This window comes from Rhinopithecus bieti, unplaced genomic scaffold, assembly GCF_001698545.2.
Source record: "Rhinopithecus bieti isolate Rb0 unplaced genomic scaffold, ASM169854v2 scaffold_27781, whole genome shotgun sequence".
NCBI lineage: Eukaryota > Metazoa > Chordata > Mammalia > Primates > Cercopithecidae > Rhinopithecus > Rhinopithecus bieti.
Window position 1 is genome coordinate 1,082,178 of NW_016812388.1, and position 14,034 is coordinate 1,096,211.

Consider the following 14,034-nt stretch of genomic DNA (forward strand, 5'->3'; position numbering starts at 1 on the left):
TATCTGCAAAATAGTTATATATGTACAACTATATCAAACTTTCATTTCACTTTGACTGTGTAGACACGGACCTTGGCTTCATATATGTAGATAAAATATACATAAATGTCCCAAGTGTATTGGATAGGTGAAGTATATGGATCCAAAGTTGGGCTTCCTCCACCATGCAGCTCCAGCCAGAGGCAATGTAAACAGAGTGTTATTAATTTTCAAGTGAATTAATTTGGGCACATTAAATCGCAAATCCTGGCCTTGCTTTCAGAGGTCTAAATTATTTGGATGATTGTCTCGAGCTGACTATAGACATATTCAGGTACACAGGCATAGTCCATATATTTTTAGGCCATATAGATGATCCAAATAATTCCAAGCTCAACTAAATGTTTTATTTTTTACTAATATCCATTATTGAATTCTTGGAATACCTACCTCTTTATTTGGTTTCTGCATCAGTTGGGAGTATCTCTGAGCAGGAGTGCCTATTCAGAACTGAGCTTGGGAGAGAATACAGGGAGACAGGATGGGGAGATGGGGATGCAGATGGATTACAAAAGAAAGAAAGTAGCTCCTGCTTTCAGGGAGATTACAGTCTCATCTTATACTCAGCTGTTGCCTTATTACTACACAGTAGGATGAAAAGAATAGTCAAATGGGATGGCAATGGATTCAATGACAAATATTTACCTATTTGTAAATAAGTTTAATTTTTCAGTTTTTCAATGACATTCAGTAGAGATAGTTATATTGGCTATATAACACAAGTAAAGTGGTGTTTGAAAAGTTCCTCCATTCATTTGATTTCCTTTAGAAAGCGAATTCCAAGGTATGCATTTTATCCAGGACCACATACAATGATTCAATGAACTAGATAACGTTAAATCTCTCAGGTAACTGTTAAATTTTGAGGTAGGATTAAAAAATACTTCAGGGGTTCTACTCTGACTACGTTCTTTTCTGATCTGTTGCCCTTGGCTTTTGGGGTCATGGGAAGAAAGAGAGGGAGAAAATGTCGAGGGAGAAGGATAAGGGGATGAGAGGAGCACCCCTTAGAAGTTTGAGCCCATTGGGTTGGGACTTTTCCTCCCCCAGTCACTGAAGCTGTAGTAAAAGCAAATCAATGTCACATTTACAGTTATCTCTTCGTTAGCCACACTAATTGAGCTAAGCAAAAATGGAAACATGCCAAAAGGATTTTTATTTGAATTTGAAGTGCAGTATGCGAATTTTTTTTTCTACAGCAGACACAGGGTCCTAATAATACTTAACCCAGGCTATTACTAAATTAGTTTGTATTACTTGAATCTACAGGTAATACAACGAATTGTAGTATAGGCAAGTGGCTGAGGCATAAATGGACAGACTGGGAAACAATTTCCTCTGATTTAACTTTTGCCACAGACAGATCATATGTGGACAAACAGGAATTAATTGGGCTTAATTCACAGGAAGGGTCAAATGCTGAATTTCTAAGCATTTCTCCAAAGACTATGAATGTTGCTGTTCCACCTCCACAGAGAACAAAATTAAAGTATTTTAATTCACACTAGCAGTTGTGTTTGGCCCCAGGTACCCTGACATTGGGCTGGTCTTTCTAATCAACTTGAGTGTTTCTGCCTCAGACATAAAAATCCCCTTGGGTTGAGGCAGTAGAGCTCTAGTGGGGAACCAGACATACATTTTGTTAATGAAGGCCTATCCTCAAAGCACATTTGGTGGAATCGGGCCTTTACGGATAGTTTCTTCACTGACTATTTCTCCCTCAAACTCTTGGCCTTTGCTTTTTCTCTTGTAGTCTGGTTCTCTGGTGTGAACAGGAGCAGATGACCAATAGCACTCAGCTTGGTGACAACCCATACGAAGTATGCCTATAAAATGCAGTGGACCACTGAGTGTTCACTGTGAGGATGACAGCATTGGCAAGGATGGATGATTTGTATGTGAACTACTGATGAGAAATGCTCCAGAGTGGGTACTGACCAGCCTTCTCTAGTGTTCCAGACACCTGTCTGAGTTTCTGGGGGTAAAGATCATTTCCAGCATGTTTTTAGTCTCATCTGGGTGCGAGGACAAGTCGTGTATCTTCTGCATGCTCTCAACACACTGTCCTCGCAATGTCTTCACATGGAATCGTCTCAGAAGTGTAACGAGGATGGCTTTCATCATCACCATGGCAATATACTTTCCTGCACAGCCACGGGGCCCAAAGCCAAATGGTTGAAAGTACCTATAAGGAACCTGTGAAAATGATCAGACAGCCAGAATATTAAAGGCTAGAGTCACTCAGTCTCTGTTTGATTCATTCTGAAAACATGGGTCAGTCAGAACACTGTTGCGGTTATCAGCCACAACGCCCTCCAGCCCCTCAGATGAACAACTGGAACTCAAGCCCTTTCTCTGTCCTGTTTGATTCACCCCTTGTGATCCGACCCAACCTCAGAGAGTCCCCAGTTTTGCCTTTCATGTGCTGGGGTAAAGTAATGCAAACCATCTTATTACAGCAAGTGTTAGTATAATCAGGTAGCTCTGTGGAATAGCCACAGATTTACTACTGTTTTATAAGTCACTAAGGCAAAGATTATTTTTTGTGATACCATATAAGAGACAAAGGCAAGCAAAGATGTAGATTCCTGGCCTATTCAGTGCCAAGCATCTAACTAATTTTAGTTATGCAGAAAATTAATGAGGACCACATCTGTCTTGTCCACATCTGGACTTAGTGCCTGGCATATAGTAGATGTTCAACAATTTTTTGTTGATCAATTTACTGATTTACATGGCATTATCTGGATTGCCCATGTAGAAACAAGATGAATTGGAGTACTTAATTAATTTTAGCATCATGTTGCTACACCATATGCAAATTGAAAAAAGGGCACTTAGGGAACTGCTTATGTAATTCGGATTGAAAAACATATTGCCTAAAATTTGACCTAATGAAGGTGGAATCTCTAGTACACATCAATTATATAAAAAAAGAAAAACTGTCTCTCTTCTAATTAGTAAGTCCTATTTAGAATGGGACCTACTGCTCATGGGGCCATTTGATGAGCCAAAGGCACTTTGCAAAAATTAAATTTTCTGCTCTCATTTGATTTTCATCTGAAGCAATAGTGGACTTTCCTTTGCTCAGATGGTGCTATAGCTGAATCTGATGACATGATGACAAAGTTTAAATGGAAAATTAGGTTGGTTGGGTTAAACAAAAATCACCTCATTTTAGCCAAATTAAGGGCCCAGCTTTTTCACATTTTGACCTATTTTGTGGCCACCATGTAGATACTTCTTAGAGCTGGAGACCCAGCATCCTTGAAGGACTGAGGATGAATACGGGAGCCCTGCTCCAAGCTAGGGGACATGTGTGCTCCTGGTGAGGTGGCAGAGGGAATGAGTAAGAAAAATGAAACGTTTAAGGTGCAAACACAAAGAACCAGAGCGGATTTAACAGTTGACATTTTCAAGAATGGCACGCTCAACTTTAAGGAAGGGCTCTTACATTCTTTGCAAAATTTTCAAGAGTAAATTCATTGGGTTTGGGGAAAAACTCGAGTCTGTGCATCCTTCCAATATTCAGGATAATGTTCGTCCCCTTTTTCACTGGGTAGCCATCAATTACATCATCTTCTAAGGCTTTGCGCATGACCAAGTCCACGACAGGCTGGTACCGCATGCTCTCATAAATGAAGTTTTCCATCACTTTTAATTTTTGCATATCATCAATCTTTACGTCTCTCTCACCTGTGGAAACAGATAAAAGGGACAAATAAGGTAATGTTAGTTTCCATCTGTGATTGGCATCAAAGCTCCTGTTTTTTCCACAGAACAGTTTGCTCTTGGTTGAAAAAAACTGTGGCTCTAATTCTAATGCACACCAGCAACCAGGGCCAAATATGTTACGCTCAGTCCACAAAGTGTTTTATAAAAATTCAGATATAAAGCCAATTACCTTAAAAACTGGAGGATTTTATAGAAAAGCCTGAATATCCAGAAAACTTGGTGACGCTGAACTTACATTCCCACATAGCAATAATGGGCTGACGCTGAGTGGCCAATTACCCGTTTAGAGGGGGCATACGTCATACAGTTCCGTCTAGACCATGCCCAGTCTGCTTCAAGCATTCATCTTATCTGCCTGCTTTCTGAAATCTTTGAGTTTTTGTTCCCTGCTCTAAATTGTAGGGGACATTCATTTCCTCTCTTCACTTGTGAGCAAACTGGCACAACAACCATCCCAGAGATGATGCACAGGCTGCTGCAGAGTCAAAGTGAGATGGCAGATTTGATTCATTTCAACGAAATTTTCTCCTTTGGTTACCTGTGCAGTCATCTGCCCTTACATGTCACTGATAGTCCCTCGGCATCTCAAGAAAGACCTGCAGTAGAGTGACAAGGACGTTCTCCCCACCACGACAAAATAGGTGCCTCAGATCAGCCCCGGGTGAGCTGGGGATTGATGGACACCCTAACTGTCTCAGATTGGCCTGACACTGGTCAAAGAGGCTCAGATTATTCCCAGACATGGTAAAGCTTCAGAGATGCCACTTTTGCAGAATAAAAAATAGCCCAGGGTCCTGAGGCAGCCCTGTCTCATATACAACCAAGCTACTGAGGAAAGGTCTAGTTTGGTCAGAGTCCTTTCATGGCCCTTCCCCTTACATACTGCCCTTGGCACACTCAAAGGTCTAATGGGGCCTGTATAGCTGGGGTTGGGAAGTAAAAAGGAAGATGATGGAGACGGTGACCAAAGGTGCTCACTAGGAAGTAGTTACCCAGTCTGTGTGTGGCACACAGGAGGGAGCATGGACACTTGCAAATGGCTCTGCTGCTTTTCCATCTTTGCAGAGGCCTTTTGAAGTGTCAGGGAACATCAACATGTACACGCACATTTCACTTCTCAAATAAATTGTATTCAATATGTATTAAAGGCTTATCATTTCCTTGAACGCCCTCCTTCAGTCTCTCTTTACTGTATTGAGCTTGTTTTCTTTTTCCCGCCAGACCGTGAGCCCCGCGAGCGCAGGGATGGTGCTGCCTTTTTCAAGGCTGTAGCCCTGCACCTGGCACAGAACCTGAGAACCTGAGAGGAGGCAGTCAAGAAAATATTCTGGAATTTGGAGTCTAGATGTTATTCTGGCTCCTTGCTATCTACCTTGCCAGGAAACTTCCCACCTGTGTGAGGCATCTGCAGATCCCTTCTTTCCCATATTTAACCCTTCAGTGAAATTTCTCCTTATATTTAACTATTTCAAGCAGCACTCCAATGGTTTGAAAAAGATGATGCCCTTCTACAACCAAATAACTTGTTTTGCAGGGTCTGTGTAAAGTCAAGAGAGGGAAGTCTACATTCTGTGATATCTCTTCACATTTGTAAGAAATGTGTTCCTAGAAGATTACTCATGTGAAGAAAGTGTCAAATGAGGAATTATGCTTTCTCCCAGAAAGCAAGTTTCAAAGTTGGCATGGTTGTTGCTGTAGAAGAGTGGAGCAGGATGAAACTGAAGCGGAGACAGAGCAGTGAAGCAGTAGAGCTGGGGAAGACCTGAGTGTGGACCTGGAAGCTCCGCTGCAGAAGAGCAGAGGGCAGGGAAGAGGAAGGGGCTGGCATCACTGGACTGGAGTGGAGAGGGATATGTATCACTCCCCTGTCTTTGCTGTCATCCTCTCCTCTTCCTTCTGCCACAAACTGGAAGTTCATTTGTGAACGGGTTGCTTGAAGCCCAGAAACACTGCTATAAATGAGAGACGATCATTTCCCTGGGAGATTCCATAAAAGTCTTTTGTAACTGACAAGGGAGGCAGAACACTGTATGTGATCCCATGTTTTTTGTAAAATGGACAAATCCAACCGCAAATATGTGTTTGTGGGCAAATAGAAAAAGATTTTAGCAAATACACAGCAAACTATTCACAATGGTTGCCACTGGAGAGTGGGGATGAGGCTGGAGAGAAGAGTGGAAGAGATTGAGGGGTGTCACTTACTGCTTTACACATCACTGTGATTTAAATTCCTCCCAATGAGCATGTATTACTTTTATGATTAAGAACACAGAAAGAACCATCTTTTCAGTCTATCTGGTTAATCAAACGTGACAGAATGTCTTGCTTTATTGTTTGGAGTGAATTATAAAAAATTTTGTGTTTGATATCAGATTTTTAGCACATAAGAAATGGACATTCAGAAGAAATTGTTTTTAAGCTGTGTTATTTATTTGATAAATTCTTACCAACAACAGTCTGGATTTCCTTCATTATTGCCTCTTCAACATTAGGGTGCTTTGCAATGAGAAATAACATGAAGAACAAAGAGACAGACATGGTGTCAGGAGCTGCGATCAGCATTTCCAATATGCACTGGTTCACGTTCTCTCTCGTCAGGTCACCTCGTTTCTGAACAATTGGAAGATGGGAAAAATTTGGAAAGTGAATCAAAGTTTCAAAAAATGAGGGGAGGTGATACTCAAGGATCAACAACTTCAACAAAAAGAAATAATAGAAACCACATGTCTCTGTGATTGACTGTGGACATTTTACATGACAATCTTTAGCTGAAAGATGAACAATTAGGCCAGTTGTCTATGCATGTAGTGTCTTTGGCCTCCTCCAACTTGTTTTCATATTTTATATTGTTACACAGAAGAGTCACAATCTTAGCAGTCAGTCTTACTAGAATGTTCCAATCTTAAAGGCCTTACTGAAATACCTAATGTACTGGCTATTTGGATTGGGATTATAGAACTGCTAGAAAAAGTATTTAAAAGCAGAAATACACAACAGTTACAAAAGGGGATCTTTACACACCTCTACACAGTCATAACATATGCGGCATGGGAGTTACGGTTAGTTCAGGTCAGTACCTCGGCTAAAATCAACTCAGTGGCAAAGTCCATGCATTCTTCCAGTTTCTCTTCCGTGGAAATCCTGCGTCTTTTTTCTGCTATCAGAACTTCTATGGCATCTTTCAAATCCTTGCTGGAAAAAAAGTCAAAATATAGTCTATTTGTACTCAGTTTAGACATCTAGTGAAACAGATTTATTTGCCATGTATTTAGGTAAAATGATCTGCTTTAATTGAAACCCTTGGTGCTTATGAGTCAGTGAATTACTGTTTCATTTCTTTATAAATACTCTTAAATTACATAGACCTTATACTTCATGGTTAAGGTGCCAGAGTTAGCTAAGGTTTCTGGATTCTGGTAGCAAAATCAAGGCTGTGACTTCTAGTTAAGGGTTAAAAATTGATAGCAAAATGCTAAATCTAGCAATGTTTTTCCAATTTCTGATTTGGCAGGCACAATGTTTAAATTAAAACAAAAACGAAAAAACCTGTGAGTGCTGTCAGGTGCTCTTCAGTTTGCCACAGGCACCTCCATTTCCTTGTCTTATGTTTCCACAGCCTGCTTTTTTTTTTTTTTTTTTTTTTTTTTTTAATTGAGACAAAGTCTCAGTCTGTCGCCCAGGCTGGAGTGCAGTGGCGTGATCTCAGCTCACTGCAGCCTCCACCTCCTGGGTTCAAGCCATTCTCCTGCCTCAGCCTCCTGAGTAGTTGGGATTACAGGTACTCGCCACCATGCCCAGTTAATTTTTTGTATTTTTAGTAAAGACAGGGTTTCACCACGTTGGTCAGGTTGGTCTCAAACTCCTGACCTCAGGAGTTTGATCCGCCCGCCCCGGCCTCCCAAAATGCTGGGATTACAGGCATGAGCCACTGCACCCGGCCCCCATAGCCTGCTTTTCTTTGCCTAGTCCTGAAGACTGTTGAGTTTGAGATTCCTGTTATAAATAGTAAACTCCAGTGACTAGGTATCATTCTTGATGTTTATTCTCATGCCTTGTTAGTTTCTGCCACATTGTAAACACTAATATGTGTTGAATGAATAAACAGTTGCGTAAATATGTATAGGTATTTTGGCAGTGTGGTTGAAAGAACACTTGGATGGGGTGGGGTCAGGTCCTAGTTCAGGTTGTTCTCTTTCTATGTAAGATACTTTGAGTCTCTGGGCCCTACGTCCTTTTAAAGTGAAGGATCACACTAGATGAAAAATAAAGTCACCTTGAATCTAAACTCAATTTTTCCTATCTCTGTCCTTAAGTGTATGTGTTCTTTGTAAGTGTATTGTTCCCTTATCCCAGGGAACAATGTTCTGTATTACGTTAAATGTACAATAAATCCATCTTTCAAATTCTAATTGACATGTTCACTGATACACTTAAATACCCTACTGATCCATGCATTCATCAAATGTTTGCTGAGCAACTCCTACATACAAATAACAGATATTCACTCAGTTGGGCTATGGTGCCCTCTTCCTAGTAGGCTGAGAATGCTCATAGCATTCCCATCTGAGCACTAGCCCCAAATGGTCTGGGAGGTGTTGGAGTGCCCCTAGCATGTAAATTCATAGAGAGTTCCTTGATGGAACTGCAGAAACCTAAGAGAAACCTTTACACAGACTTGTACAATAAATTTTATAGGTCCAATGGCCAAGACCAAGGCTAAACTAATGACTAAGAACTATGTAATGAACTCTTCAGACCACTACCACTGCCACCAACTCTGATCACAGGGAAGAGAGGAATCTTTTATCTATTTGTTTTCAAGTCACAATAAGCTCTGGTGGAAATGAAATGTATAAAGAACCAAGTGTCTAAAACATTCACCTAGTACTCATCAACCATGAGAGAATAAACAAAACAACATCAAGTTGGCTTCTTCTCTAGAAACTAATATTATTGAATTTCAAAATCCACAAGTAGAATAAAGTCAGGTCTTCAGACAAGCTTGGGGACGTTTAGAGATGGAGAACTTGAGATGGTTAGGAACATCTGAGGAAGACATGAACACAGGAAAGGGAGAAACTAACATATTTAGTACCCTCTATGTGCCATGCTCTATGCTAATTGCCTTACTTATATGATGTTATTAACCTATGCCCCTACTCTAGAAGATAGATTATATCTTACTTTAAATAACTTCCCAAGGCCATTAGAAACAGGACACAAAGCAGGACTTTCTGCTTCTAGATTCCATAGGCTTTCAACTGGTGGTCAGAGGTAGCAGTGTTTAGTGACTGACTACTTGTACTCTACAAACCCATTGATTAGCCTGTAGGCCACTGGGCATTTGCCCAATTTTCTGATGGACAATTCTAAGACAAAAACAAAGCCATTTAATGACAATTTCAGGACCCCCAAAGCATAAGATGCATAATTTTAAAAACCCACACACATTTTATTGAAGTTAGTTATACTCATTAAGAAAAAATTGTATTGAGACTAATGTCAGTTCTTACAAGTTAAATTATGTTAAATTCATTCAAAAACAACACAACTATAAATTGATTCTATGGTTCCAGATTTTCAGTTGTGCAAAGATAATTTTGACAGATATTAATGACAGGATCAGTCAACCCTTCTCTTCAACTCAAAACACACTAGTGTCCTAGTTCCTGAGTTGAAGCTCCTAGACCACACACTCAGACCCCTTGCTGAGAAGCCGCCCAGCCAAAGGCTTCATTTACTCTCTGGTCTGGCCAAATGCAGCCAGATTGCTGTAAAAAGTGTTTCATCAGCAACTTAATCAACAGCTCCCTGTGGGCTCTAGAGAGCAGAAAAGTTACCGGAGAGGCCAACAAAAACAGCAAAGACACAAGGGAAAAAACCAATCCAATTGTACTCATAAATCTTCCAAAGTTGTATTACTTACACAGACTTCTCATACTTTTTGTATAGCCAAGAAATCTTAAAGAAGATGTCTGGTTTGATGAGGAGAGCTTGCCATGCATCAAAATAACCTTGGATTTTAACCACGATAGCACTTTCTGTAGGAAAAAAAAAAACGCACAAGGAAGAGCAGTTGAGCAAAATGTGAGCCTAAGAAGGGTGCTCTGGGCAGAAAACATTCCCTGTAGATTCTCCTAACAGTCCGGGGTTCTAAGCTAAGTGAGGTTCCATCTTCAGTAGGAGTCTTAGCCATGTGAATACCAGTAGAGAAATCAAGCACTGATTCGTTCTCCTTGCCATCCAAATTGAACTAGTTAACCAATGAGTTGCTAGTTTTCAAGTTTTCAACCTGGAATTTCACATATTCTCCTCAGGCTGAGCTTCCAACTTGCTCCTGTTTCTCTGGACAAATGGAACTAGTAATTACGGCTGTTATGGCCTTCACTCTGGTACCTGGGAGTGCAAAAAGCAGAGCCTGTTAGGTGGCTAACAAGCACATTTTAACTTCATTTGGTGTTGGGTAAGCAGAGCCATGAAGTGGACAGTTTATATGGATTATACACTTAATAGCTTCTAATCATGTTCTCATGGTGCTTTGTTCATTTTTCCCCCATAGCACTCATCACGTAGCTTTCATAGTTATTTATATTCAGTCCAGAGTGTAGAATTCATCTTGTGTTCTTCAATGTCTTGTCCTAAGCTTCACACACAATCAGCTCTTAATAAATGTTCTTTAATTAAATTGAATACTAGGGGAAATAAAATCCTTTTTCAAATTATACCAGATAATACACAAAAGGGAAGAGAACAGACATTTATTTCCAACTGCTAAATACCAGTCACCATGCTAGGCGCTTTGTGAAAGAGATTTTTAATTTCATCTTCATATTCTTGCCATGGGCTTTGTGATGTCATCCTTTTGCAATTGAAGAAATTGCAATTCATAGAAATTCGGAAGCTTGCCCAAAACCATACAGCCAGTGTGGCAATAGAGAGTGCCCACACCCACTGTTGCCCTCCTTCACTTCCTGTCCTCTTGCCCTGCTTCATTTTTCCTTCAAGGCACTTACTATTGCCTAATATTTTATTAGATATTTATTTCTTTTCCTGTCCATATCACCCACTGGAATATAAGTCCCTTGAAGGCAATAACTTTATCTGTCTGGGTCACTGTTATGTCCCCAGAACTAAAACAGTGCCTGGCATAAAATAGGCAATCAATAAATGTTTGATGAATGAATGTATGAATCAATGAACACTGGTGTTAAGTTAATTCAGGAAAATTCACATTGAGTTGTACATACTTAATGCCAACAGCAGAATGGAATTAATCCAAATGATTAATTTTCTATTGATACATAATAGATATACATATTTAGGGGTGCATGTAATATTTTGATAGATTTGTATAATGTGTAATAACCAAATCAGGGTAATGAGGGTATTTATCACCTTAAACATTTATCTTTTCTTTATGCTGAGAACATTCAAATTATTCTCTACTAGTTACTTGGTTGTACATAGATCATTATTTATTTTCTTCACTACACTGATTTATCGAACACTAGGTCTTGTTTCTTCTATCTACCTGTATTTTTGTACCCATTAATCAACTTCTCTTCATCTCTTCTCTCCCCACTAGCCCACTACCCTTCCCTTCCTCTGGTAACCACCAAACTACTCAAATGATTTACGCTTTTTGGTGTGGTGGTAGAGTTGCATGTACATGTTTTTTTTTTTTTTTTTTTTTTTAATCAGTAGAGTGATTTGGGAGATCTATAGGTTTTAGGGTATATTCACTACTAGGGTTACAAAATGTATGAAGTCACGATATGAATAATGGATTTAAGAATGTTGTTTAATAATAAATTCTGTTCCTCTTGAGATAATATAAGGCCAATGCTTATGGATAAGAAGTAATAAAAAAACAAATTCTATTATTCAAGGGCATAATAAGCATTATGTCAACTGTATAAATATTTAGTGGCAAGTAATGTTCTAAAAGACATCTGAATGGGCTTGTGAATTTTCTTTGTGTACATGTATTAGTACCTTATGCACAGACTACTAAAATGGAGACTAAAACATTCTTTAAGAGTAATATATAATTTAAATGACTTTAAGAAGAAAATGAAAAAAGTATATCAGAAAGAATGCCAATTTTTTAATTCCTATACTTTCCAGGTTGGTGTGTGGATAAAGGTCGCAATGGCAATAAAAAATGTAACCCATAGAAAAAAGTGTAAAACAATTAGGTACAAGTCCAGTGAATTCCATTCCTGTCAGGTGTTTGATCATTAGGTTAAAAGTTATCAAAATTCAAGGACTTTTGCACAATGGCACAACTTTTCAAGAACTAGCCAAAATATTGGCAGTTGTACTCAAGTTGCAAATTGGTTTAATCCTGCCAAAATAAAACCAAGTTCTATGAGTTTGATGTGAGCATGCACATGTTTTAATATTCATTTCTGTATCATAGTGAGGAAACTAGCCTTTTGAGTGAGACATCTTGTTAAGACTATAAATAATAAATGGCAAACATGTATATATAGCAATTTTTAATACTGTTTGGCACACATTAGATACTACATTAATGGCAGCTAATATCGTCATTTCCATCAGCATCACCAGCAATATTGACATTTTTATCATATAGGCACGATATTTTCGTGTTTAGTAGCTTTGAGGGAGGAGTGTGTGTATATACATGTGTGTATATATGTATGTATATATCATGCCCAAAAGAACAACTGGAAATGATTAAATATATAAAGTTGATTGGTGGTAGGATATGTTAACAACCAAATGAAATAATCACATTTGTTAAGTTTCAACTGTGGGTAGAATTCTATTTCCTAGAGTAATGAGGAAAGATACAAAAGAAATAGATGCTGGCCCCTACTTTATGGAAATTTATATTTTATAAGTGAACAAAGCAGAAACACTAGGGAAAAAAACGAGGATTACTTAGAAATGTTTGAACAAAAGCAACGCAGAAAATGGCATGTGATTCCTTTGGTCTGCTATCCCTCCTAGCTCCTTGTTCAATAAAGGACAGATGGTCAAGATGCGAGAGTGAAAATGTCAGTACCGTCCAAAGGGATCCTCAAGAAGAGCATGTTAGAGGTGTCCAGCATGACACGCCGCAGGAGGGTCAACACGTCCACGTAGCCTGATTCATTGGTCACTTCCTCCAACCTGTCCAGATGCGTTTTGAGGGATTCAGCACAGACTGTGACCATGCGAACAAGGCCGGGGCCCGACAGAGCTGCAGGGTACACGTCAGAGAATCAGTCGTCATGAACTCCAGGGCACACACAAAATCAGGCCATTCTGGCTTTTTATGTTGGAGCTTAATTGTTCACAATTTTTTATTTAATAATTGGGTGGAAGTTTTCATCATCTTTTCTTATGCTTTTCTGTGATTTTCCATAAGCATGTACTATCCTATAGTTAAGAACGAATGAATGGAAGGAAGATAGGGACAAATATTATTTTAAACAAACTGTTAAAAATTAAACTTTTTTTATGCTCTAGCCAGCCATTTATGAGATTGCAAAGGAAACATTTAGTACTCGTGGTCATAACTCACAAATCAGTGATTTTTTCATATTTATTGTATACATTTCCCTCCAAAGCTGATTTGGATTTGCCTAGGATCATATTTATTTTGTGTTTCAACAGGTGGCAGGATATTACTGGAAAATTGGTCAAATTGGATCCTATTTGATCTAAGGTGCTTCCTGTTAAAGTGTAAAAAAAAGGTTAGTTGTAAAAATCCCCCAAAGTGCCCTTCTCTTAATTTTGATTTCTCTTCAAACTACTTCCAGGTTTATTTTACTCAACCAAAGGCATGACAGATAAGCAATTCCTTGCTTGCTAACCAGTCTTCCCTCACTGAACTGAGAGCTCTTTAAGGACAGTGACAGTTGCTCATTAGCATTACACTTCAAGCTGATGGTCCATGGGGGCCTTCATACATATTTTTTCAATAGAGGAAAGAATGAATGAATGAAAACAGAGTAAACTGGCTCTGATCTCACTCTTGCCCTGTTCCTGACTATCTGAGCAGTCCTGATGGTGGGTGGCCTACACAGGAGGGTTTAACCCTTAAAGTGCCCCTTTCTCTCTCTGTGTTAAGTTTCTTTAAGCTTCTTTTAGGAGTAATCTTTCTTTTTAAGTCTATTCATGTTTGTTGTTAACGTCAGAGTCTTTGAAATGAGACAAAAAATATTGGGAAACTTTGTAGATGTAACTCCAGAAGAAGACTATCTCTCTCTCTCTCTCTCTTAAACACACACACACACACACACACAC

At 39.1% G+C, this 14,034-nt stretch overlaps 1 protein-coding gene across 2 annotated transcripts in view; it reads right to left on the reverse strand.

Annotated features, from left to right (window-relative positions):
- Nucleotides 1-679: 679 nt before the first annotated feature.
- CYP19A1 (cytochrome P450 family 19 subfamily A member 1) overlaps nucleotides 680-14,034 on the reverse strand; it is a 46,414-nt gene continuing 33,059 nt past the window's right edge. The window contains exons 5-9 of one of the 2 annotated variants that reach the window (XM_017896183.1): nucleotides 9,701-9,815; nucleotides 6,852-6,966; nucleotides 6,222-6,384; nucleotides 3,494-3,735; nucleotides 680-2,235 (exon numbers count right to left, since the gene is read on the reverse strand). In XM_017896183.1, coding sequence (XP_017751672.1) covers nucleotides 1,987-2,235; nucleotides 3,494-3,735; nucleotides 6,222-6,384; nucleotides 6,852-6,966; nucleotides 9,701-9,815 — 884 coding nt within the window. In that variant the 3' untranslated portion in view covers nucleotides 680-1,986. The remainder of the gene's footprint in view (nucleotides 2,236-3,493; nucleotides 3,736-6,221; nucleotides 6,385-6,851; nucleotides 6,967-9,700; nucleotides 9,816-14,034) is intronic. The other variant, XM_017896182.1, reaches the window with a different exon arrangement.